This window comes from Apodemus sylvaticus, chromosome 15 (assembly GCF_947179515.1).
Source record: "Apodemus sylvaticus chromosome 15, mApoSyl1.1, whole genome shotgun sequence".
In the NCBI taxonomy this organism is placed as follows: domain Eukaryota; kingdom Metazoa; phylum Chordata; class Mammalia; order Rodentia; family Muridae; genus Apodemus; species Apodemus sylvaticus.
In genome coordinates, this window is record NC_067486.1 from 64,741,940 (window position 1) to 64,769,745 (window position 27,806).

A 27,806-nucleotide genomic window follows, 5' to 3' on the forward strand; every position below is an offset into this window, starting at 1 on the left:
CTCTGAAACAAAGGACAATTATCAGGAAAAAGCTGGAATTACTATTAAATATGAACTTATGTTCAGCATCAGCAGCAAAAGTGTTAATTACAGTAATGAGATACCACCCTTTCACCTAACAGATTTTCTAAAAGATAAACTTGTTTGGTTTTGAAAGACACAGACGCGTAGAAGCCATCTCTCTGCAAACCTATTGCCTGCATCAAAAGCTTTTCACTTTATCACTCCACAAATGTAAGACTGTGACTAGATGCTGCACCCAGGATGAGATGAGGCCCTTCCCCCCTTACAGCAGGAGGACCTTAGAGGGAGGAGATGCCACTCAGGAAAGGCCTGGGATAAGTGTTGTAACTCTGAAGTGTTGAACAGAGTGACCCTGAAGGGGTGAGGTGACTCGGCCTAGGAGATGGAGCAGCAGATAGTTGTCACAAGACCCCAGAGTGACTCAGGTCTCTGGTGAATGCTGCTGATAATTCAAACACCCTTGGACCTGGTGACCTCCTGCTAGGAATCTATCCTAGACAGATAATAGTCATACACTTGGGCAAGTTTACATGTTTGAGGTCACAAGCAGTTTAGAAGCAGTCCTTTTCCCTGTTCGGTGCCAACTGAACACTTGAGTGGAAAGCATCTAGCCTCATCTCCTACACATCTGAACACAGCAGACAGGAACATCTTAAAAGTATGATACTGCCATATAATGGAACACTAAGGAGCCGTTTAAAAGTCACATTTAATGTTATAGGATGTTCCTCTGAATATGCCGAGAGAAAAATAAAGCAGCCTGTGACAATCAATAATTTTAATTTTTAAACACAACCTGTTAAATACAACCAGGTTGGGCTGGAGAGATGCTCAGTGGTTAAGAGCACTCTGTCCTTCCAGATGACCTGGGTATGATTCCCAGCATCCACATGGCAGCTCACAAAGATCTCTAAGTCCAGTTCCAGGGGATCTGATGTCCCCTTCTGGCTCCCACGGGCATCAGGCACACACATAGCACAGAGACATATACAAAGGCAAAACACCCATACAAAATCAAGCAACCAACCAACCAATCATTAAAAGTTCAAGGATAGCCAGTGCTACACATTTGCCAGGCATAATGGTATACAACTTTAATTGCAACACTCAAAAGGCAGAAGCAGCAGACCTCTGTGAGTTCAAGGCCAGTCTGTTATACAGAGAGCTCTAGGACAGCCAGAACTACACAGTGAAATCTGTCTCAAATTTAAAAAAAAAAAAAAAGCAGCCAAATAAGGCATCTTTAAATTTCTGTGGCCTTTTCCAATTTGTTTTTTAAATTAACCCTATTTTTCATTTTTAAATTATTTGTATGTTAAGTGATATTTGTTGAATACTTACTATGTAGGCACCATTCTAAGTACTTTGTGCATATAAACTTATTTTTGTCCTGAGACAGGATCTCACAATATAACTTTAGCTGGCTTAGAACTCACTAAATAGACCAGGCTGGCTTTGAACTCAGAGATCTACCTTCTAAGTGTTTTGAGTAAAGGAATGCAATACTATACACGATGAAATCATTTAGTTTTGAAAATATTTCTAACATACAGAAAAGTTAATTGACCTGCCCAAGGTCACACAGCTTTCTTAAAAATTATATTGTTTGTGTATGTGGCTGCATGTAATTTTAATCTCTAGGATATATAAAGAGCTCTTTCAAATCAACTACTAGAGCCTCCATTAGAAATCAAGCAAAAGGCCAGGCGGTGGTGGCACAAGCCTTTAATCCCAGCACTTGGGAGACAGAGGCAGGAGGATTTCAGAGTTCAAGGCCAGCCTGGTCTACAGAGTGAGTTCCAGGACAGCTGGAGCTACACAGAGAAACCCTGTCTCAAACCCTCCCCCCCCCCCCCAAAAAATAGATTAAAAAAAAAAAAGAAAAAAAAAGAAATCAAGCAAAAAATATAAACACACATTGCTACTGTCTAGCAAAACTACAAAAAGGCACCATTAGTCACAGAACAAGGCCAATCAGAACCACAATGGAGTATGTCCTTACACACATCAACACGGCTACAACTGAGAAAAGGGTGGGGAGGCAAGAGGTGGAGAAGTGTTGGCAAGGTGGTGGGAAAACTGGAACCTTCCCACATAGCTGGTGAGCATGGCAAATGGTAAGGCCATATGGAATGCAGTTCCATGGAGGTTAAGAAGCATAGCAGTGAGTGGTGTGTGTGTGTGTCCTGCTAGCTCTATATACTCATGAGGAAGGAAAACAGCTCCACTCCAACTCTGCACCATGTGCAGGCCTATGTTTTTTGTAACCTACTTTTAACAAGGGTTCACCCTCTCCTCTAGCCCACCACCCAGCAGAGGTAGAAGAACAGTTATTAGGATATGGGGGAAGTGGACCTGTTCAGCAATACTTCTGGGGAGCAAGCCTGATCTTCTTGGACAGCAGTTTAGCCCCCACAGCAAACACCAAATGTGACTCAGCAGCCGCAGACCAGTCCTCTAGGCAGGCAGACACACCAGGCAGCTGTAGTTCAACTGTGAAGAACCAGCCTGAGGTAAGGCCACAGAAGCAGCAACCTGCAGCAGGAACTCCATGAGCAGTTCTTGGGTAAGTTTCTCTCAATGGCAGCATTACCAGAAGCTGAGCTCAACAATGCTATGTAAGGCAAAGCAATACATGGGTGTCTTTGGCGAAGAACAGTGAGGCGGAGCAACCCAAACCAAAGCCCAGTGCTTGTCTCCCACTGTCTGTGGGGTCATACTTACACTCCTTCCTCAAGCATCCTATCACGGGTCTGCTATATCCAACACCCTCTCACCTGGGTCTGCTCTAGGACAACAGTCTTTCACGTGTCTGCTATATCCAACACCCTCTCACCTGGGTCTGCTCTAGGACAACAGTCTTTCACGTGTCTGCTATATCCAACACCCTCTCACCTGGGTCTGCTCTAGGACAACAGTCTTCCACGTGTCTGCTATATCCAACACCCTCTCACCTGGGTCTGCTCTAGGACAACAGTCTTTCACGTGTCTGCTATATCCAACACCCTGTCACCTGTGTCTGCTCTAGGACAACAGTCTTTCACGTGTGTGCTATATCCAACACCCTCTCACCTGGGTCTGCTCTAGGACAACAGTCTTTCACGTGTCTGCTATATCCAACACCCTCTCACCTGGGTCTGCTCTAGGACAACAGTCTTTCACGTGTCTGCTATATCCAACACCCTCTCACCTGGGTCTGCTCTAGGACATCAGTCTTTCACGTGTCTGCTTTAGAAAGGCGTCCTTTCTCCTGTGTGCCCAGCAAACCATCATTTGACATAACTAACTTCCCAAAGAAATACAAGCTTCCACTTCACAAATGTGCATGGGAGCATTATCCTAACAGTAGAGTGCAGAGAAGCCCCTGCATTGCCATCTACTGATGAGCAAGCAGGATGTACACACTCTTACGTACAGAGTATCACTTGGTAAGAAAGATAAAGGAAGCCTGATACACACCGGCTGAGAATCCCTTATCTGAAATGCCCGGGGTCAGAAGTGGTTTGCTTTTTATTTCGTATTTTTTTCTGGGTTTTGGAATACTTGCATATACAGAAGGAACAGTTTTATGGCTTGAACCCAAGGCTACTATGAAATTCATTTCTACTTCCTATCTTCCTATGAGCAACATAGGCAAAAGGTGGCTATTATTATACAATATTATCATACATTTTGCCTTGTGAGAGCAGGTACGGAATTTTCCAGTGGAAGCATTGTGTTGGTGCTTAAAACTGAGGATTCTAAAGCATTTCAGATTAGAGATGTTTAATTTATATTTGTGTATGGATGAGCCTTGAAAACAGGCTATGTGAAAGAAACCAGATGCAGGGGCTAGCTCTGTGCCTCTATTATGACATCCAGAATGGATACATTTAGACACACGGAAGTAGACTGGTGTTGCAGGACACTGGCCTTGTTATGGGATGACACATTCTGAAATTAGAAAGTGGGCTGTACGTCTGTGAAAATGTTAACCACTGATTAGGTACTTTCAAATGGCTAAATGCTACGAAAATTTATTTGTTTGTTTGTTTGTTTATTTATTTATTTATTTATTAACAGGGTTTCTCTGTGTAGCCTGGCTGTCCTGGAACTCACTCTGTAGACCAGGCTGGCCTCGAACTCAGAAATCCGCCTGCCTCTGCCTCCCAAGTGCTGGGATTACAGGCATACACCACCACTGCCCAGCGAGAATCTTATTTCAATTGTTAAATATGCTACCTTTACTAAAAACTTAATGGTTTCTCACAACTGCAGAGAGGCTTTGTAAAAATTCCTTTTAGACTTAAGTATTAACTTGAAAAAGTCAAATTACTGTGACTCATCTGCAAAAACAGTCCTCTCACCCTTAGGAAGGGGGAAAGCAGAGTAAGCAGGGGAATTCAGGTAAGTCACTCTCATCTAATGAGCACTAGTTACCAGCAGTGCTGTGGTGTCTGGAGTCTAAGCAGGGTGTGAAGACTCCACAATTTGTATTTCTCTTCAATTCAGGAACAAACACTGCAGTGGCAGATTTGTTTCACAAAATCAAAAAGGAAAACATATAATCTGGTTTTAAGTACAATCAAGTTTGTGGTTAGAAGGAGACACCAAACTTTAGTAATTGTGTTCTGTCTGTCTCAGGAGTCCAAAATGGCTCTAGACACCGAAAGCAAATTGCAGGTTATATCCTACAAGGTCAAGCGAGGGAAAGGAGCGTGGAGCTGCGGCTGAAAGGGAGACTGGGAACATCCTAGCTCCTCTCAGGCTATTAATAGGTCGGCATGCTTTCTGCAATGCACACTGAGTTTCTGCAGGACCGTGTCACTCATTCTGAAATGCCAGTGAGTGCAGAGCACAGCACAGACAGCTTCAGATTAGAAACATATCATCTCTGTCTTTTAGAATGGTGACAGTTTAGAGATAAGGATAATCACTTTATCTCATGATGGCAAAAATGTCAAAATTTTCAAAGTGCTCTAGAAAACAAAGGCAAATAAGCAAAAATAACAAAAGATAAAAACAAAAACAAAGGCAGTGCAGCGCAGCCTGTGCCCAACTACACAGGATGGCAGCGGAAGGAGGCGGAAACCTGCCCAGGCAACCCCGTGAGGCCTTGAGGGTTTGTTTCACAGGTGGGACCAGTTCAATGTTGCCTCCCTTGCACAGAGACACATACATACATTTCATGCCTGTGGAGTACAATAAAGGCCAAGCAGACCACACAGTAAGGTAAGGTTATAAGCAAGACTACATGTCCTAAGTAGCCTGGGACCACACATGTAGGAGTGGGTCCCAGATGAACCACAGCGAAGGGCCCACCACGCAGACTCCTAGCGAGTGTTCTGCTGCGGTTCTGTGGTATTATAGTGCTGATGTTCCTCAGCTGAAAGGGGCACAAGCGGTAGCGCATTAACATATATATTGTCTTCCTTGCTCAATCAGCCACAACAATGTCTAGCAACATGCTGAATATGTGAATTAGCAGATTTGCATTTTGTGTAGGTGTTTAAACCCATTGTTTGAACAAGGGGAAAAATATTCTGTATGAAGTCAAACTATTTTCCCCACACTTTCTTGTAACATTTCCTGTCTGTACAGTGGGTAGTCAAAGAGGATTAGACATAAAGGACTGCCTCGATCCAGATGGGGTGAGCACGTTGGGGTGCTACGGAGGAGGGGCTGCCGTGGCCATTACCTGTGCCTGTGCCTCTCAGGCCCATTCTGAATCGTATCTGCTTGCCCTCCAAGACCTCAGAAAGGTGCTTCGCAGTCCAGTGTCGTGATGGCCAATCAAAAACCATGTTACAGAAGATTGCAGGCTGCTGTAAGGACATTATAATCTCTTTTGCTTTCTCTGGTGTAAAAGGTTTGCGGCGTTCACCTGAGGAGAGAGAAGCACAGCATCAGACAACAATGGACAGATAAGTGCGTCATTATGTCCTATATTATGGCGAGAGAATGGCTGATGCAGTTTCTATTCTGGCAAACCCTTCCATGCAACTGCACACTCAAAGGGCTGAATTCTTCCCTTTTTTTGGGGGGGGGGTGGGGGGTGAGGGGGAGACAGGGTCTCAAGCTACAGTTCAGGTTAGCCTGGAATTTAAGGTGTACTTCGGGCTGGCTTGGAACTCATGGAGATCCCCTGCTTCAGCCTTGCAAATACCTAGGTTGTAGGTGTAAGGCGCCACTCCTGCTAACATAATTCTTCAAGTGATTTTTTTTTTAATATTAAAATTTAAGGTTGGTAAATATTTATAATTTTCAATGCTAATAGTAAAATTTTAATTTTAAAAAAGCTTTCTAACAGTCAGGCGGGTGGTGTCGCATGCCTGTAATCCCAGCACTCTTGGAGGCAGAGGCAGGCGGATTTCTGAGTTTGAGGCCAGCCTGGTTTACGGAGTGAGTGCCAGGGCTATACAGAGAAACCCCGTCAAGGGCGGGGTGGGGGGCTTTCTAACCACTATCATTTTAAAATAGGGAAAAAATTGTAACATAGCACTTATGGAGTCACTCGGGAATAGACAGATTTTTATTAGTTTCTAAAATAGAAGATACAACTGGGTGGCACAAGACTGTAATCCCAGCATTTGGGAGCTGGCCAGCCTGGGCTGCACAGTGAGTTCCAGGCTAGCCTGAGTTATATGGCGAGTCTATAAAAGCGATGAAATAGAGATCCATGCTCACCCTTGGTTTCAATACACTTGTGACCAGTTAGGAGATACCAAACTATGATGTTCTGAGTGCTCAGATTTCAGAGTCTGAGTTGTAGATAGAGCTCAACTGGAACAGTGCCTGCTTCACATTTCACTCTATCGACACCCCCCCCCCCAACCATATGGTGGCATGTGATTATAATCCTAGCACTCTGGAAGCAGAAGCAAATTCAAGGCCATACAGAATATCTGAAGTCAGCCTGGGCTATGTGAGACTCTGTCTCAAAATTATAGAAATTTAACTTTGGAAAGGATAGTGTACTACTGCTCCATTTATTCTATGTTACCTCTCCATCTATCTAGACAGACATCTGTCTGTCTGTCTGTCTGTGTTAGGGTTACCATTGCTGGGACACAACACCATGACAGAGGAAAGGGTTAATTTGGCTTACATCTTTACAGAACTGTCCAGTGCTGAAGGAAGTCAGGACAGGAGCTCAAACTGGGCAGAAACCTGGAGGCAGGAGTGTAGGGAGCTGCTTGCTCGTTAACTGTCGTTAACTGTTAACAAGTCCTTATTTGGGTGGCGCCTGTTGAGTCTTGCGCCTTCCACGTGGATACAACCTATCAGCAATGCCCACATGGCTAAGCCTGATTGGCTGGCTATTAGTATTTAAGGGCTGGGCTGATTCTCTCGGGGTCAGAAGAAGAAGTAGTACAGGAGTCAGAAGAGGGAGAAGAAGGAGAAGAAGTACAAGGGTCCTGAGTAAACTGCTTGAAGATCTTCCTGTGTTGCGTCATTCCTTGCCGGCGAGGGTGGACACGACACAGGAGCTGATGCGGAGGCCGTGGAAGGATGCTGCTCACTGGCTGGCTCAGTACGGCTTACTTAGCCTGCTTCCTCATACAACCTGGAATCACCAGCCAAGGGACGGACGGCACCACCCACAATGGGCTGCACCCCCATCATTCACTAATTAAGAAATGCCTTACAGTTGTATCTAAGGGAAGCTTTTTTCTCAATTTAGGTTCCCTCCTTTCAGATGTGTCAAGTAGACATAACACTAGCAGCATACAGCCTACTTATCTTATCATCTCTCTTTCGCTCGCTCCCTCTGTCTATCTCTTTCCCTCTATCCTTTCATTTCTCTGTCCGGCTCCTTCCTAGGGCCTTTTTACATGTGGATAACCATCCCACCAAAGAGCTACTTCTCCAGCAGGGGAGTTTCTAGTTAAAGACATTCTAGTATGGACAGTTAGGACAGCTTCCCATATATCTATGATTCTCAAAAAAATCTCAGAAGAATCCCAATTCCTTTGCTACCCAACCTTCCAGGCTAATAAAGAGAGGGCTTAGGGAGGGCTCACAGAAGAACTTGGGTAACATGTGTCTGCCCTAATGGAAGGCTCTTTTCCTCTTTCTTTCTTTCTTTCTTTCTTTCTTTCTTTCTTTCTTTCTTTCTTTCTTTCTTTCTTTCTTTCTTTCTTTCTTTCTTCCTTTCTTTCTCTCTCTCTCTCTCTCTCTCTCTCTCTCTCTCTCTCTCTCTCTCTCTCTCTCTCTCTCCCTCCCTCCCTTCCTTCCTTCCTTTCTTTCCTTCTTTCTTCCTCCCTCCCCCCCCTCCCTCCCTCCCTTCTTTCCTTCTTTTCTTCCTAAACAGGGTCTCTCTACATAGTCCTCACTGTCCTGGAGCTCTCACTATGAAGACCAGGCTAGCCCCGAGGTCACAAAGACCTGTAAGGCTCATTTTTAAAGACAAAGCAAACTGCCCACACTCTGGAATCTGTCCCTAAGCCCTGGGTGATGTGAACAGGCTCACAGCCCTCAGCAGGTGGCACCTAAGAGCCCTGACCTGGCATGGGGTGAGAGTCATGTGGGTGTTTGGGGGAACAGAGGACAAGCAGAGAGGGACAGGAAGACATTTCTGTCTTCCTTCAGTTGGCGGTTTCTGTTTTGTTTTCATTTCTTTTTGTTGGTAACTTTACACACCCAGATCAGAGGGCTCTACTTGCCCCTCAAGGGCTGTTGGATGGGTGTGCAAATATTATTCAGAAAGTTCTTTCAAGTTAGGTCTTTATCATAAGCAACATTCAATGTCTGAAATGAGCAAAGCTTCAGACAAGAGTTAATCTGCCCTTTACAGGTACCTGACTGACCACTTTGTATTTAGTTACCTTAAAGAGGGTGTGTCTACGAACAGCCCCCTCAGGCTAGACTGTCACCAAGGCAGGGAGGCCACACAAATATACCCCAGTCACTTCAAGAACATTCCATTCCAGCTGCAAAGAACACTATAGCCACCAATGCCACAACTGCTTCAGCTATAGACAAACCTTGACAAAACCATGACGAGCCTTGGTGAAGTCTAGATGGCCACACCTATCCTTCAGCAAGTCTCACTCAGGACAGGAGGGAAGGGCCTTCCTAGTGACTCCACAATAAACTTGTAGCATCTGTGGATAGTGGGACCCATCCGTGCAAAAAGCACGCTCTGCACTTAAAGAGAGAAAAGAGTTTATTCTGGAGTCAAAAAATGACCAGCAACAGATTCAGTCCACCCCAATCACCATGTTCTACCGTATGGGCGGTCACATGGTGGTCCATCAGTTACAGAACAAAGGAAGTCAACATCAATGCATTAACTAAGCACAGTGGTGAGAATCACAGGTAGGCAGGGCACAGCAAAACAAGGCAAATTCTGCAGTGTGTTTTGTATATTATCTAACATTCTTAGCTCGGAGAACTGGAAGTTAGTGGTTTGCTAAGCATACACTGTAAAGGTTTTGACAGTCACAAGAATGTTAAGTCAGACCCAGGGGTGGGTAATGAATGGCTTTCAAAGGGATTAAAAAATAGCCCACAGTAATTTGGTTCTGGTCTGCAACATTTTAACTCTCTATAACTTTGGTCATTTTATGTAGAATTTATTTTGGTGTATATGCGTGTGTATAGTGCACATACATACATACATGTGTGTGTGTATGTGTTACACACATGCAAATGTGTAGGTACATATGGAGGCTTGAGATTGGTGTTAGGTGACTTTACTGATATCTCTCTTCCTAATCTATAGAGGGAGGGGCTCTCAATGGCACCCAAGGCTCAATAACCTGCTGGTCTAGCCAGCTGCTTGCCCTGGGATCCCTGCCTTTACCCCGAGTGCTGGGATTATAGGTGGCTATCATTCCTGCCCTGTTTTCACATGTGTTCTGAACACGTGAACTCCCATTTTCATGCCTGCACAGGAAGCCCTTTACCCACTGAGCTATCTCCCCAGCCCCAAACTTCAGCAGAGGTACGGTTCCTCTTCTTTATTCTTTCTAGAAACTCAATCCCTTTTATATCTGTGAGACTTGTGACGGGTGCTCCTAGGCGCTGCACACTAGCCAGCCACTCCCCTCTTCTGGCTGCAGAGGCAGGCTGGTTTCAGTCTTAGCAGGTCAGTCTGAGAAGTGTCCCTCCTGTATAAAGACTGTTCAAGCTGCAACATCAGGTCTCAATCACAGCCTCTTCTAAACGGTACTTTGTGCCCAGTGACATGAGCAGACAACACACTATGAGCACATGGGGTTTGGTGCTAGGCAGTCAGGTGACTAGAGAGTGGCTCTCAGGTTGGAAGTCTTCAAGCCTCCCAATGCCATAGGCCCTCAGCTCAGCCGCAGCTTAAAGGAGGCTGCAGTGTTCTAGTAAGGCTGCCCAGGGCTGAGCCCCTGAATACTCAGAGCCTCCAGCAATAGGCAGCTCGCTCGAGCATCTAGGGCTCGAAAAACTAGAGCTGTAAGCCCCTACTTCTAAAGGCCTAGAGCACAAATCGTGGGCTTTGGAAGCACAGATCAGTAAGCTCTGACTGAGATTTCAGAGCCTAGATCTAGATGACTATACATTCAAAAGCTCAGTTCACAAGCCCCGGGAATCCAGCCAAAAGTAAGGGTACTGCATACAGTTCCTTGCCTACTTATGATTTTCTGACTAGAGCAAAAGGTCCCTCGCACAGCTGCTTGTGACAAAAAGTCTTAATTCTTGCCTGTCTATGAGTGTTTAGTACAAGGACTTTAATGCATCAAACAATTCAGAGTGCCTGGAGTCTCTGTGTATGAGACATGTGTTTTAAAAAGCGTATTTTTAAAGTGCTGGAGAGACGGCTCAGTGAATAAAAATGCACGCTGCATTAGCATGAGGACCTGAGCTCAGATCCCAGCACCCATGTAAAAAGCTAGAGTGGCCGCATGTGCATGTGTGCGGAAGCCGGGGTGAGAATCAGTGAGCTGTCTTGAAGGACCAAGGCAAAGAAACAGCAAGCAAGACACATCCATCCTCCTTTAGTCTCCACATTTGTGTATATACACCCCCCCCCACACGCAACCACCTCTAACAACAACAACAACAACAACAACAACAACAACAACAACAAAATACTGTCAGAAAGGTGAAACTTCTCTTCCACCCTATAGGTCTCTGGTTAGAAAGGACACACGGTGAGCTATCCTGAGAGCGCACTCAGGTTTCCCATAGTAACTTGTGCATGTGCCGAGGAGCCCTCAGAAAACATGAAGACCCACAGGACTTAGAGCGCCATGCTTACAGCAGGCAGGACAAAAGTGAGCTGGGAAGTAGGACTAGATAAGGGAGTCTGGCTTGGGCAGTCGCTGGGACAAGAATGACAAGTCTGCTTATCCAGCTTCCTCAGTGTTGGCGGCCATCTCAGGCTCTACGAATGGCTTCCCCTTTCCTTTCCCTTAGTACAGGAAGATACCTTTCCAGTGGGAGTCTGACTTCCTGCTTTTAGAAAGAGGAAAGTCAAGGACTTTTCTTGTACCTGCTGTTTTCCAAACATTTTTAGCCCCAAATAATCAATACGTCAAAGTGACACATTCTGAACCCCACAATAAAAAAGTCTAACAGAGAGTGGGGCAGTCCCAGCACTTGGGAGGCAGAGGCAGGCTGATTTCTGAGTTCAAGGCCAGCCTGGTCTACAGAGTGAGTTCCAGGACAGCCAGGGCTACACAGAGAAACCCTGTCTCAGAAAAAAGAAAAGTGTAACAGAGCTATGGGGGCCGACTGCTTGCTGCACATGAGGTAGACCCTGGGCTCAGTGCTCAACATTCAAAAAGGAAGGTCTAACCACTCAGGAGGCAGATGTGCGTGGATTTCTATGAGTTCCAGTCCATCCAAGGTTGCACAGTGAGACCCTTCTCAAGCAGTAGCAAAAATAAAGAAACAATATACTTATACTCTATGCTCATACATGTAAATTAGAACTGCGTTGGGAAATAATTGGGGAAATGAAGCCAAAGCCTTAAAGTACCATCCATCTCAGTAACACAAATAACTCATACTATAGAAATCACTCTGATAAATCATACGTTTAACATATAGGCACATATATATTATAATAGCACATAAATATACACAAATTAACTAAATCCAGACTACAGCAGCTAAGTGTGGATTCCTACTGTTCCTAAAATACTTACCAAGTAACCACATAGCATATTATATATACTAAAAGTAGAAACACGTAGAAAAGCACTGAAACATGAACTGACTTGGGAAGTGGGGCTGAACTGACTGAGTCATTACAAAAGCCAAGTGAGGAAAGTGATGTTGTCAACAACAAAAGGTGCCAACAGGGAAGGCAATGATGGCAGAGTTGGAGTGATACTAACACACCAGAAGAAAGGAGGCGGTGACAGAGTGAGAGAATGACCCTTTTTGCTTCCCATCCCTGTGATAAACACCTGATCCAAAAGCAACCTCGGGAGGAAAGGATATTTTGCTTACGTAGTCGTTCACTGAGGGAAGCCAGGGCTAGAACTCAAGAAAGGAAGGTGGCAGAAGGAACTGAAGTAGAGGCTGTGGAGGAATGCTGCTTACTGGCTTCTCAATTTGCTTTAGTATAATACAGGACAAAGTGCCCAAGGGTAGCTTCACCCACATTGGGCTAAGCCCTCCTACATTAATCAAGAAAGTGCCTCACAGAGTTGCCTACAGCCAGCCTAAAGGAGGCATTTTGTCAGTTGAGATTCTTCCCCTTTTTCTGATGTCCTTGGGTCAAGAAGACAGGACTCCAGTCAGCATAGAGACTATTTCAGACTCCAGGACAAGGGACTGAGGAGTGTAATTTACATACCAAAGCCAACCTTGCCAGCCTCCAGGTTCTCCCAGCATCCCTCAGTCCCTACCAGGCACAGCAAGGCCCCAGCCTCTACCCTTTATAACCCAGCCCTTCCCTCATGGGCTCTGGCTCTGGCTCTGGCTCTCCCTCCCTCCACAAGTTCTTTCTTTCTCTCTTCCTCACTCTCCTCTCTCACTTCCCTAGGAAACTCATCTACCAGAGAGCAGCTTTCCAATAAACCTGCAGTCTGAAAATAAACACACACACACAGACACACACACACACACAGACATACACACACATACATACACACACAGACACACACACACAAAATCTGGCTTGAATTGGCTCATTTCACCGGTGGAGAAATAACTTATCAGAGACTATGACCTATGACAAGTTGAGGAAACCTCAAGATCAATTCACAGGTATTAATCCTTAGATATTTTGGGCAAGACAGGAATGCTTGGGGAAACATGTTATACCTGCAGTAGACTACTAGTTTATCTGCCTACCTAATACCGCCATATTATTATATGTGTACTGCACAAGTATGCTAGTTCCTGAGTCAGCTTTTGGCCCTTATCCTCCCCTTCCTCTCCTGTGCCTATTCTGTCTGAAAACAGACTTAACAATTGCATGGGAAAAAAAAGGAAAATTGCAAAGTTTGGCAAAAGAGCACAAGACATTCACCTTTGTGTTGCTTCAGCAAACTTCTATTTTTATGACAATAAGCCTCTATAGTCAAGACTCCGTTGTTATTAATAGTTCATAACTGGAGGACACTGAGGGACATCCTTCCTCTCCCTTTGTAGTGCCTTCAACCTGATAAATCCTGGCTGCTCTGACTCGCCATACATCTCTTAGCTCTAATGTGGCAAAACGTTCAAACTTTGACCATTACACTTCTAGAACAATGACAGGCAAAGACAATCGGATGTATTGATGCTTCCAGGGTAGGGACTGACTTCCCTTCTCTCAAATCTAAGCCAACATATCAGTTTTGAATGCCCCTCACAAAAATCTTGGGACACCCCAGAGATGATTTAACCAAAGTCCATGAAACCAAACTTTGCTGAGAAAGCAACTGATCTAGTGACTGGGATACAGACCAAACTTTTGCCAAGTGAATGAAAACTGCTATTAAATGTGTGTAGAACAAAACAAAACAAAACAAGCAATCAGATGGTTACTATAATAGAAAACTTCATATATCACAGAATTTGCGGCCCACAGTGAAATAAACAATGGTTGTGAGATAAAACTCATTAGGCTTCTGGTAGTTTAATCAACAATGAACTGGGTCATTAAACTAGCAAGTTTAAGCCTGGAGATTTCCTTAAGAGAAGGATGTAAGACCACATCCTATTAATTAAATACCTGGGGCTATACCCAGTCATTACATATCAGGAATACTTGAAAAGAGCTGTAAAGATTCTGAAGTATTCTCAATAGCCTTTAAAGATATTTAAATGTATTTAGGTTCAAACTTGCAAGCAAGGATTTCTAATTAGGGTTAGAAACTGCTAGGAAGAAATGGTAGATTTACTGATCCAGATGTTACACAATCATCTATTCTCCCTTCAAACACAGCATATTCAATAAAACAACAACAAAGAAAAAAAAAAGCCAGCATAGCTAGTCTATCTGTTGCAGTCTGGTTACTATTATTAATTCTTTAGGGACAGTTGAAACATAAAAGAGTGATCTGCCATTTTCAGTAATTAAAAAAGAAAAATCATGCAAAACGTAAGTTACTTTGAAACCTAATTTCTCTGAATTTCCTAGTGCTCTATCTGGCTATAGTGATTAATATATGAGTTGGATTTGTATCTAAAATTAACAATAAGATGAAAACAAAGAACATTTAATTTTTCAGAAGACTCTCCTAATACTGATAAAATATAACAAAGTTTCTGAAGTTAAAAATAATTTGTCTCAGGATGGGATGGAGGTTTCCGAAGGGGAGACCTAGAAAGGGAAAACATTTGAAATGTAAATAAAGAAAATATGAAAAAAAAAAGTCTGGCTAGTTTCGTGTGTCAACTTGACACAGGCTGGAGTTATCATAGAGAAAGGAGTTTCAGTTGGGGAAGTGCCTCCATGAGATCCAGCTGTGGGGCATTTTCTCAATTAGTGATCAAGTGGTGAGGGCCCCTTGTGGGTGGTACCACCTCTGGGCTGGTGCTCTTGGGTTCTATAAGAGAGCAGGCTGAGCAAGCCAGGGGAAGCAAGCCAGTAAGGAACATCCCTCCATGGCCTCTGCATCAGCTCCTGCTTCCTGACCTGCTTGAGTTCCAGTCCTGACTTCCTTTAGTGATGAACTGCAACGTGGAAGTGTAAGCTCAATAAACCCTTTCCTCCCCAACTTGCTTCTTGGTCATGATCTTTGTGCAGGAATAGAAATCCTGACTAAGACACTCACATTAGAAAATACAAGTGAATAAATTATAAATAAAAATTGCACAGAACTGTTATGACTGTATTGTCTTAACAGTTACAATATAGAAATCCCCAGCACAGTACAATAGGATGTAAACAAAACAGGGCAACAACAACAAAACCCCGGCATGGGGAGATTTCTGAAATGCATACATGTACAGAAGTCTCTTCCACCTGACAGCTATTACACATGTGTGAAACTTAAAGCCAGTAGAATGAGGGCTATTAGGACAAAAAGCAAGTATCATTAGAGCCAGGTCTAAAAACCTGATAGAATAAATAACACCTAACAGAATGGAGGAGTGCACTGTAGACACTGGCCTGTAATCCCAGAACTCAGGGCTAAGGTGGAATGACTAGAAGTCCTCTGAATCCTCGGGCAAACAAAACACTGTATAACTCTGAAATGTCAATACAAACTAAGAAAGTTCTGAAAAGGTAACACAATGCTGTAATAAAATCATCAGTAGGTAGCCAGGTGTGTGCACACCTTTAATCCCAGCACTCAGGAGGCAAAAGCAAGCGCATCTCTAACATTCCAGTCCATACCGGTCTACCGTGGAGTTCCAGGTCAGCCAGGACTACAAGAGAGATCCTGTCTCAAGCAACAACAGCAACGACAACAACGACGATGACGACTACTACAATCTTGGGAATTTCAAGGATTCAAGGTGACCTTTTGCTAGAGAAGAAACACCACATTTTAATGTCGAGGCAGTTACAACTTAACCATGTCACTGCCAAGCTTGGGGTGAATACATGATTCAGACACAAGCTTTTTTAGATTCTTCCAATGCTACACTTACTCTTCCCCAGCTGACCCAGACATTCTCTCTGTCTCCTCAAAGATTGGTACATAAAGGCTAGGGAGATGGCTCAGCAGACAAAGTGCTGGTCATGCAAGTGTGAGGAACAGAGTTCAGATCCCCAAAAGCCACATATGGTAGTCCATCCCAGAGCTGCAGAGACAGGGAATCCTTCTCGTTATCTATCTGGCTAAACTGACTAGATCATACAGCCAGTTCTGGGTTCAGCGAGAGACCGTCTCAATACAGAGAGATTCATGGAGGAGGAAGCCGGCCAGCATTCTCAGACTTAAGCATGCACTTGTACACCCACACAGATGTGAACGAGCATACGTATACACATATACATCACACACACACACACACACACACACACACAAGCCCAAGAAACTCAAACTAAAAAAATAATACTGATCTTAAACTTAAAACAAGGCAAAATAAATCTGCATTTTAAATCAGGCTGGCACACTATAAAGAATGGAATCTCAAATACTAATGCTCTTTCCAAATGCTTCATAGTATCTTCAAATTCTCTCCCAAAATATTTTGATCTGACTCCAGATGCCTCTGAGTACATTTTCTACTACTGAAAGCAAACCAGTTATTTGCCCTGCTTTTCATTTTAAATTAAAGATGGTCAATAGTAAGACCCCGAAGAGACACTCGCACCCATGCTTCTTCTTTTTTCCTTGAGACAGGATTTCTCTAGATAGCCCTGGCTGTCCTGGAACTCACTCTGAAGACCAGGCTGGCCTCGAACTCAGGGCACCATGCTTCTAACAGCACTTGTAGCAGCTGAGTGGTGGAGGCCGGCTGCTCTGATGCCCGCAGGAGGCGTTGAAAGTGGTCAGGTTTATATACCATCTGAATAATAAATACTCCACCAAGCATAACCAGAAAGTCTCAAACAAGGCATCAGTTCCAGTTTCTTACCACCTTACCCAGTCAGCTGTGTTCTAACTATCCCCAACTTTCGAGTAACCCCTCGAAACGTTATTCTCAGTACCCCTAAACCTTCTCCACATCCTCGTTTCTGTGGTTCCTTTGTTTTTCTGGGAAGCCTGAACCCCACGACTCCCCTCCCTGCCTGCCACTTCAACATTTATGTTTCACCCTGCCTTTTCTCTGACCCTACAGTTTCCTCCTTTTCTGTCACCACCTCCTCGCCTGTAAATCGGTCTCTGCAGTTCCCAGCCCTCTACTCTGCAGACCTTGGGCTCTTTAGTCTTCTCACTTCCACATCAACGTCTCTTCTATTCATCTCCGTGCCCAAACTGTACTAAACTTCAATGACTTCATGACTCCAGGAAGCACAGACCAGTTCAACTTGTAGTGGTATCTTAGCTGGGAAGGAAAGGGTTTAATTTGACTTACACTTCCACACCACAGTTCATCACTGAAGGAAGACAGGGCAGGATCCTGGAGGCCTGAGCGGATACAGGGCATGGATGGGCATTTACTGGCTTGCTCCCCAGGCATTGCTCAGCTGGCTTTCTCGTAGAACCCAGGACCACCAGCTGATATCACCCACCTTAGGCTGCCTTCCCTCCTCAATAACTGATTAAGAAAAATTGTGCCCTCCCCCCAGCCTTTGAGGGGGAATTTCAGACCTCCATGCTAGCCACTATTTCCCACCTAGGGTGGAGCTCTAGCCCACTGTTCTTCAAGGACCTGTAGTTCCCTGAGAGGGACTAGCCATCTGCTGGGCAACTGGTTCTGGGGACGAGTTTCCAGCCTTTGGGGGAAGGTTCCCCCCCCTCCATCAAAACTTTGAGCCTTGATCCGAAAACTGGTCTTAGCTCCTTATTTCTCTCTTGCAAGCCTGTTCTATTTCATCCCCAGCTTTCCTTCCAGATAACCTGTTGGAGGTAACTGCAGGCAGTTACAGAAAAACAGTAGGAAGTTCAGAGGAGGTTTCTCAGTTCAGGTTCCCTCCTTCCAGGTGACTGTAGCTGGGCCAAGCTGCCATACAACTAGCTGCCTCAAGTAATTCCCAAAGCTCTGGGTGTGTAAAGGAATAATACTAATTTCTGGGAGTACATCTTCCACGCTAACTCCTCCCACCAACACAACCCTACATGCCCTTTCCCTCAAGGTGGTAACATTTAAAGCGGTTGTGGGGTAAGGTTTTAAGGTGAGGCTGTCTCCTGCTGCCCTATACACTCTCTGTTTAGGATCCCCACTGCATCCATCTTCAAACTAAATACCTTTGCTTTTCTCCTTGCATCCTTGTAATGTGAGCGTTTTAAAAAACCGTTTGTTCCCCCTTGCCTTGTCTAACTGAAGACAAAGCTGTCTCTTGTAGAAGGATTTTGCTTACTTTATAATAAGTGTGTGTCATCCTCAATTAATGGTTCTGGAGAAGGTGACAGTTTAAAATAGGGTCCAAAGTTCCAAAAAGAGAATTCAAAATGTTCCTTAATCTGAAACTGAAGGCTACCTGCAAAAATGTGTGTATAAGCTATGGTGAGGAAGGTCCGTATTTCCACTGTTTTTTGTTATTGTTGTTTTGGGTTTTTTGTTTGTTTGTTTTTCAAGACAGGGTTTCTCTGTGTAGCCCTGGCTGTCCTCAAACTCAGAAATCCGCCTGCCTCTGCCTCCAAAGTGATGGGATCAAAGACGCGCGCCACCACTGCCCGGCTTTATTGCTACTTCTAACTTCAGAAGATTTTTCTTAAAAGCTGAACAAAGAGTTATCAATGACCCAGCAATTCTACTTTTGAATACATACATCTATGAAAACTAAAAGCATGTTCACATATATACACACACATACACATATACAAATGCTCATAGGTGGACTGTTTGTTAATGTTTCATAATTTGTTGAAAGTAGAAATAATGCCAATATCCACTAGTTAAGTAGATAAACACAATGTGGTAGGTCGACATTCGTGCATACATTAGCATGTATGACACCCTAAACAGGTTAAAGGAGAGACATTAAACACCACACATACTGTATGATTCCACTTAAAGGAAATGTCCAGAATAGGCAGATCTACAGAGATGGGGATAAGAGGTTACCCAGAGCTAGGGCAAAAGAGAGATAGGGAGCAACTGCCAATGCTATCAGGGTACTTTTGAGAATGGTCAGGATGTTTTGCAATGACAGTGATGAAATGGCTGGACAGCCTTGGGAACATTCTAAAAACCACTGCTTTATGCATTTGAAAAAGAAGGGATTTTACGGTATGTGAATGCTGCAAAATAACTAAGTAAATACCCTTCTGCTTAGCTGTATGTTTGGTGTGTTCTTTAACATCCCACACTCATACCTAAATGCCATCTATTCAGATAAAACCCAGCCTTGCTCCCAACAGTCTCACTATCTCTAATGCTGCAGGAGCTGTGAGGGAGCAGCAGGCTCTACATATGCTGCAGGGAGAACCAAGGCTTGGGTTAAAGAAACAGGGCACGGGCTAAAGGGTTAAGGAAGACAAAGAGGGCCTGTAACTGGCTATGAGACAGCCAGACTGTGCGGTGTCTGTCCCTTCTTATCGTCTTGCTTCTGATGCAGCTAACTTTAACAGACTAAATTAAGTGAGGTTGTCTCCTAACAAGCCCCAACTATTTCAGCAAAGGGACCCCAGACCATTCCATAAACAGGGGGTTAGCTAAGAACAATTGCAGCTATTTCTTGGTACCCATGAGAATAAAGAGACCTTAGAATACATAATTAGCAGCATTTAACACACCTGCAATATCTGAAGAAATTACTGTCAGCAAGTAACAGCTAGCAGCTAAGGCCGGTCACTACAAACCCAGAGGCAAAGGCAACAGGCGGCTTCAATCACCCCAGTGGACAGTACATGACCGAGTGGACAGTGCATGATGGCCTCTCCGGGCAGGCCAGAGGGGCATGCATGGAGTGTGGAGGCTCTCCATTGGTTCAGCCCATGATAGGCCAGAGCCAACACCAACCAATCTCAACAGAGATTCCCTTGTCCAATTACGCCATGGCTCTATAAAAACCCAGAGACAAAGGAACTCAATAGCTTTCCTCTCTAGAAACCCTTCCCACTCTCACTTTTCTCTAATTTCTCATTTTTTTCTGTAATTTTCCCTAATCAAGCTTGCTTCTACTTTGCACCTTCTGAGAAGAGTTTGTCACTTTAATCTTCATTGGTATGAGACAACGAAGAGTCACTGTCTAAGGCTGACTTCTGATGCCTGTAGAGTGTCCAGCGCTATAGGACCCTGGGCCAAGTGCTTAATCAAACAGGTCCCATTATACTCAAAAACCCTCACACTAATTTATACCTTGTTTTTCAGGCTGGAAAAGAAACACCTCCCATCTCTTTCCTCATGTCAGTCACCCCATTTGTGGTGCTGGGAATTGGACCAAAGGCCTTCAATAAACAAGACAAGACTGCTGGCCTACACTTGCTGCTAGCAATAAAAAAATGGCTATCTTAGCTATCTAATTCCAACCAGACACTAAAGTTAGGTTAGCTACATGTATTATCTTCAATTTTCATAATAATTGTGCAGTCCCTCGAATTTATCCTGTATCTTCAGCCAGAGTGATCATCCTAAACTTAAATTTGTTCATATCACATCCACAATCAAACCTCTTCAAAGACTTACATTACTTTTTCAAGTCTGGGTAACTGGACATAAGGGAACCTTCTTCAGCCCTCCTCACATCAACTTTCAACCCCTGGACCATGTCCTCCTCCTTCCCTTACCCCGGGACAGTTCCTGTTTTTAATTTTAAATTAAAAAATTACTAGAATGCATGCATTCTATTATTAGACATGCCTGTGCCACAGCTCACATGAGGTCAGAGGACAACCATGGTATCAAGACTCCTTTTCTACCTTTACATGGGTGTAGTAAAAAAATATTTAAAAAATCCCAGCACAGGGGTTCCTTCCCGCTTTTGACCATCTATATTCCCAAAATAAAAGACACACACACACAGACTTTATATATATTTTTAAAAGATTATTTATTTTATTTGAGTACACTATAGCTGTCTTGGGACACACCAGAAGAGGGCATCATATCCTATTACAGAGGGTTGTGAGCCGCCATCTGGTGGCCGGGAATTGGCCCCAGGACCTCTGGAAAAGCAGTTATCACTCTTAACCACTGAGCCATGTCTCCAGCCTGCCTTTATATTTTTAGTATATTTCATGCAGCACAATAGCTAAGCAACTGCCTACCTTCCATGCTGTTAGAATCCATTTTCTATTCATAACCACAATATTACTTACTATGTTTCATCTGGGTTGCCACTCGCTCCAATTGGCCAGCCCACATGGCTACAGTTCAGCTAACCCGTGGTGGCGAGGGCAGCTCTTCTGCATGGCCTCTAGCCTAGGTAACCTTAACCCCGCCTATCTCTCTTCTCCCCAGCTTTAGGCTGCAGGCACCAAAGGCTACAGCAGACTCCAAATCTCTTAGCCAGCACTTAGCATTAGAATAAAGGTTAGTGTTAGGCCAACCCACTACACAGGGGTTCTGAGGGGTTCAAACTCAAGTTGCCAGACAAGCAGAGCAAGCACTTTACCCACTCAACCATCTCACTGGCTCCTTTTTCATTTTCTTTGAGAGGGTTTATGTCCAGGCTGGCCTCAAACTTGCTATGTGAACCTTGAGTTCCTCATCTATTCTCTTATGTTATGGGGCACAGGTATGCAATACCTTATCTGGCTGGGATTCCCTTATTCATTCACTCAGCATACATATTACATGTCTGATACTGTATGTGCTACTGGGCACACAGTGGTAAATGAAATTAATACTTTTCTAATGCCATGATTGCCCAAAGTCTTCTTCATGCCCCCCCCCAAACCTGGTCAGGTCTGTCAGAAAAATATACCCTTCCCCTAGTACCAACTTTGGTATTAGTTTTCTAAAGATGCCATTACCAAGGCAACTTATAAAGAGTTTACTGAGTACGTACGGCCTTGTTGGAGGATGTCACTGCGTAGGCAGGCTTTGACATCTTCTAGGGTTCACAGTTGTGCCCAGTGTGGAAGAGAATCTCCTCCTGGCTGTCTTCAAGACCAAGTTGTAGAACTCTCAGCTCCTCCAGCACCACGTCTGCCTAAAGGCTGCCATACTTCCTGCCGTGATGATAATGGTCTGAACCTTTGAAACTGTAAGCCAGCCCTAAATAAATGTTTTCTTTTATTAGAGTTACTTTGATTTGATCGGGTTGTCTCTTCATAGAAGCAATAACTCTAACTAAGACAGCATCTGTGATCCATCTTGGTAGGGAACATAGCAGTAGTCAGGCAAGCATGGAATTGTAGCAGTAACTAAAAACTTACATTCTGGTCCACAAGCAGGAAGTGGAGAGCGCGCGAAGTGGGAATGGCACGGGCTTTTGAAACCTCAAAGCCTTCCCCTAGTGACATACCTCCAGCAAGGCCATTTTCCCAATTCTTCCCAGAGTTCCACCAATTGGGGAACCAAACGTTTAAATTGATGAGCCTGTGGGGCCATTTCACTCAAGCCACCACAAGTTATTTCCTCAAAGTGCTTAACAGCTAGTAGAATAAGCAACGATTAGAGATGTTAATTTGGGTGCTGTATTAATACAGCTAACGATGGTGAATATCACAGTGAATGTTTCAGACCAGTTTGATGTCATTGCAAGGTCTTAGATGCTTGCACACTTTGGAACTTGGGAGATGGGTACCACAGTATGATAGGGGATTCGACCCAAGTCAAGATGGTAGGAAATGCCACAAAAAAGCCACATTTTATGGCTAATTAAAGAATGAACAAATAGAAGAGATGTTTAGAGACACCTACAGACCCTGTAGGCATTTTGTCTAGGCTCCGCCCCAGTTACCTGGCAATAGCCAGGAGTGGCTGACTCACTACAAAAGGGGCTGCGTGCCCCTCCTCTTTCTCTTGCTCTCTTGACCTTGCTCCTTAACCTCTTTCTCCATTCCCCTCCCCCCTCCACGTGCTCATGGCAGGCCTCTACTCCTGTGAGCTCTCTGTCTGCATTTCTGTCTCTACTCCCTCAACTCCCTAGCCATACCCTGATTAAACTCTAGTCTATACTATACCTTCGTGTGGCAGGTCCCTCAAGAGTTAGGGATGCCTCGGCATGGGCCTGTGAAGACACCCCCTTCCCCAACACCTGGCTACACATCCAAACATATTCCTTACTTTATTTTTATAAAACACAACAGACTCCAAACTAAAGATTTGTGTAGGTCACGGTTTGGCTCTTGGATTTTAGTCTAGGTTCTAAAGTCCAATACAAATTATTAAAGAATTTTACGGGAAGTGTCACTTTTGGTGAATGGTGGATACCAGAGGCATAAAATAGGATACAGGATACATTATCAGAAAGATAAATTGGTTTAGAAACAAAAGAGAATGATTTTGGGCAGAGGGATAGATTGTCAAGTAAAACCACCCGGTGCACATGCCTGGCACAACTCCTCAGAGATCTCCATAAAAAAGCTATGGTCGCACACACCTGGAATCCAGCACCTTATCATGGAAGATGAAAGGCACAGACAAGAGAATCACCGCAAAATTCCCTCGCAGGCCAGCTCTCCGGGAGTACTCAGAGGAACTTCTTACTCCACGCTGGTACTTGTCCCGGTAAAGGAGCACGGATCAGAAAACTGATCGGCACGACCTTAAGAAGCCACATTCATTCAAAAGTCCTTCTCTGCCAGGCCTACCACGCCGCGGGAGAGACCCAGGATGGAACCGCGCCCAGCCGCACCGCGGAGGCACTCCGGAGTCCCTGACTCGCACCTACCTTCCTCCCCCACCGTCCTCTCGCTCAGGGTCCTGGGCGCGCTCCCCTCGCAGCCTGCTGCCATGGCTATCGCGCCGAGGATGGAGAGAGCGCCAGGTGAGCTATTTCACCAGGATGCGCGGCTTCCACACTGGAAGAATCCTCCGCCTTTGCCGGAACCGGCGCTCCCGCGGTCACGTGACGACGCAGGGCGTGGCCACGCCAGTTTGTTTTGCTCTTTGGGTGCTGAAAGGCGCCGAGCACGTGGGCTGGGCCGCGGCTCCTTTTTCTTCCACCCTTAGCTTCACTTCTGTTTCTCCTCCTTCACTAGTCGGATCCTCCATTTTCGCCTTGGCTTTCCCTCAGTGGGACTCGCGTTTTAGCGGATCGCCGGCCGGTTTGCCTGCTCTTCCACCTCGGCGGTCCCCTTGGCATCAGTGTCGTCCCAGCTTGTTTTCCTGCCTGCCTGGGAATATGAACCTCAGGCAATGTCCCCTGAAGGCGTTCCCTGTGACTCATTTGCTGATCCAGATATGCCATATTACTTGAGTGTAGGTTTCAAGGACACAGGCGGCTGTCAAGGTTCTGGATATAACGTTTGGACAAACAAATGTCTCTGGTCAAGAGAGGCACAGTCTCCGGCTTTTGCTGTTTATTTAGTCTCGTTAACATACCAAGAGATAGATCTAGGTCACTGTCTTCCAATTTTAACACAATCCGTATTATTTACCCTTTTGCATGACATACAAAATGGGTAGGAAATCTCCTTGTATGTATGAAGGAAAATTGGCTAGTTTATAATCCCCCTGGATATGTCAAACACAAACAAAACCAAGTGGGTTTCATGATACAATACCCTGAGACCTTCTTAAACATCAATATCCTCCCCTCTATAATTTCCGCAGTTAGAACCCCAATAAAAACAAAAGTAAGCCTAATATAGAACCAAGCATTGGGATAAGTGACCTGAGGTCAGCGAGTTGTTTATTAGGCACGTGATGTAAACTTGGGCACTTCCTCCAGCAACCCGCGAGTGACTGACTCAACCTCCTTCGCTCCAGCCTCCCAGCAGGCCGCGATCTTCCACCCTTCTCACTCCTAGGGTCCCGGGCTTCTCTCCCCGGGCTTTCCAGGGCTCCCAGAGAGCAGGGTGGATCCCGCCTCGCCTCCTCCCCTCGGGCTCGGGCGGCGCAGGCGCAGACGCAGCAGACGCGCCCGGGAGGCCGAGGACTAGTGCGGCTCCGGCTCCCGCTCCACCCGCCCAGTCAGCTCCCGGCTGGTCTGCGGCCACCGGGACGCTTCGGGCAGGGCCGGCGGGCGTCGTCGCCATGGGCTCGGGTTGGAGCAGCGAGGAGGAGGAGCGGCAGCCGCTGCTGGGGCCGGGGCTCGGGCCTGCGCCGGGGGCTGCGCGCAGGGGCCGGGAGGCGGCGGCCGTGCTGCCCGCGGCTGGCCCCGGCCCCGGGAGGGTGTACGGGCGCCGTTGGCTGGTGCTGCTGCTCTTCTCGCTCCTCGCGTTTGCCCAGGGCCTGGTCTGGAACACCTGGGGCCCCATCCAGAACTCAGCGCGCCAGGCCTATAGCTTCTCCGGATGGGACATCGCGCTCCTGGTCCTGTGGGGGCCCATAGGCTTCCTGCCCTGCTTCGCGTTCATGTGGCTGCTGGACAAGAGAGGTAAGGGGTCCCGGACGCCTGCGGGCGTGTCCCTTCTCTGGGAGTTGGCGCCTGCCGGGATCCAGGCCTGCTTGTGCCTCTTTGGGTTTGGTGTAGGGGTTGTGTGAGGTGACCCAGTGTAGCTGGCATCCCATTCCTAACTCGGAAACCCTCTGGCCCCAAAGCGACAAATAAGGAGGATGCTTTCCAAGTATTGATGTTTTGTGTTACGCCCTTTATGCCACATTAGAGATTTAGGTAATCATCAGATGTAGAAGGCTTTGTATTCTGTGGACATCAGGGCGATTCAGTGCACTTGCTGTGAATGTTTTTGACACCTGACAAAAGTGACTCATGCTTTGATTTCAAAGAGATTTGGGGTGCTGAGGGTGAAAGATCAGAGGAAACCAGTGATGACCAGATGTAAGCGGGTAATGAGCTGGCGTGGTGACTCCAGCCCTAGATGACTATTGGGAAACTCAGGTCTGACGCTTGGTTTTCTGGAAGTTAGATCCCCAGGTAAACCGAGAGCTTCCGCCCAGGTGACTTTTCAGTTGTGATTTATTACTCTCAGATAAAGATCGCAGATGCAGGAAGGCTCTCTTTCACTTAGGGACTTCAGGCATCTATCTCACTTTGCCAATTGCCAGTGTGATTCTGTGAGGTGAGGAAAAGACCAGAGTGGAAAGAGTCAAGATGTTGAACCAACCCTCCAGAGGATGAATAAACCCCCGGGAGGCTGTTGTGCATGATTTAAACTTCTTAGGTAATGTAGTTGGGTAATGGTCGGAAACTGCTTTGTTTCTATTCGGCCTTTTATGAGTTTTGATGCAATAGATTTTTCAGGTAGTTTTGGGACATTGTCTTAATCTATAGGTCTATTGACAAACAGCCATAATCTTTAAAACAAACGAACTTTATTTATAACCCCTCTGGAAGACCAAGATGAAGGGTCAAGCAGAATGCTTTTTATCTGGCTAGCATTGTTTGGTCAATGCTCTTTTTTTTTTTTTTGGTTTTCTTTGGATTTGGTTTTTTTGAGACAGGGTTTCTCTGTATAGCCCTGTCTGTCCTAGAACTCACTCTGTAGACCAGGCTGGCCTCGAACTCAGAAATCCACCTGCCTCTGCCTCCCAGAGTGCTGGGATTACAGGCATGTGCCACCACAACCCAGCTGCTCTTTTCTTTGTAATGTCTCAAGGAAAGTGGCCAGGGATTTCTCTGGGGTTTCTTATAAGGGCAGTAACTCTATATGTTATGTGTCCAGCCCATGCCCTGACAACCTCACTTAACTGGGAGTAGGATTTCAACATAGGAATCTGGGTGAACACAAACATTACCAGCAAGTAAAAGTAGAACACAGGTTGACATGGAGCTGTGATGGTCTGGTGCAACATGGTCTTCTAACTACTGTTATTGAAAGAGCAAAATCCAGCAGTGCTCCCCCTCTTCCCAATGATACAGGAACCCACATGGAGGAGACAACAAAATTGATGACTGAATACATTCATGATCAACTTGAGTGCAGGTGCTCAAAAAGGGAGGCTAGAATAGCTAAGCACTGAATATTAGTATCCAAAAGAAAATAAAAGGTGCTTTGATATGTTCTACGTTAGCATTCAGTCCTGTGCATTCTTTTTTTTTTAAGTAGGTCATTTGGCAAACTGGGATGCCATTAGAGTTGGGTGACAACAATGGTAATGGGTGTAAAAGTCACGAAACAAGATGAAGCTTCTGAAAAAAAAAAAAAAAACAACAAACCTGAGGCAGATAGATCGAGTGAAGATCAGATAAGAGAGCTGTAGCCTTAGTGTGTATAGTTCTAAAAGGAAGGACTGTGGTGTAACTCCGGTGTGAAGAATCTGGTGTGAAGAATCTGCTAGTGGGAAGAAGTGTGTAGTACAGGAAAGGTATGTCGACTGGTGTGGCTCTTTCTTCCAAGAAAAGCTGGCAGAGAATTCTAATAAGCACTTGATGTAGGATAAGGTAGAAGAGACCAATTATTACATGCTGATGTGTTTAGTGACCTAAAGCACTGCTTGTCCCTTCTGTCTGTTTTCCAAGCATGACCTCACTTGCCACCTGAAACAGTAAGACCCTGAGAAATCACTGAAACAGTGGGTCACTGAAACAACCCTGAAACAACCCGTTGACTGCCTGGACAGCTTCTGTAGAAACCTAGCTTGCTTGCCTGCCCCACCTTGTGTTTGAATAAAAACTGAGAATACAAACTGGACTTGGGTTTGAAAACATTTCAGGAGCTGTCCTGACTTCTATCCACAAGTGACAGCTCCCTCTCTTCATTGCTGTGGGGTGCTTATTCCAGAACAATTCCTGTAGCACACTGAATAGGCGATTTTGTTTGTTTGTTTGTTTGTTTGCTTGGGGGCTTTCTGTTTGCCTTTAAACTGAA

At 45.2% G+C, this 27,806-nt stretch overlaps 2 protein-coding genes across 2 annotated transcripts in view; one reads left to right on the forward strand and one right to left on the reverse strand.

Annotated features, from left to right (window-relative positions):
• The window catches only part of Hspbap1 (HSPB1 associated protein 1), a 54,666-nt gene extending 30,460 nt beyond the window's left edge, over positions 1–24,206 (reverse strand). The window contains exons 1-2 of the mRNA XM_052158521.1: positions 23,765–24,206; positions 5,702–5,887 (exon numbers count right to left, since the gene is read on the reverse strand). Coding sequence (XP_052014481.1) covers positions 5,702–5,887; positions 23,765–23,828 — 250 coding nt within the window. The 5' untranslated portion in view covers positions 23,829–24,206. The remainder of the gene's footprint in view (positions 1–5,701; positions 5,888–23,764) is intronic.
• A 552-nt stretch (positions 24,207–24,758) lies between these two features.
• Positions 24,759–27,806, forward strand: part of Slc49a4 (solute carrier family 49 member 4) — a 76,371-nt gene continuing 73,323 nt past the window's right edge. The window contains exon 1 of the mRNA XM_052158522.1: positions 24,759–25,414. Within this exon, the coding sequence (XP_052014482.1) occupies positions 25,072–25,414 (343 nt within the window). The 5' untranslated portion in view covers positions 24,759–25,071. The remainder of the gene's footprint in view (positions 25,415–27,806) is intronic.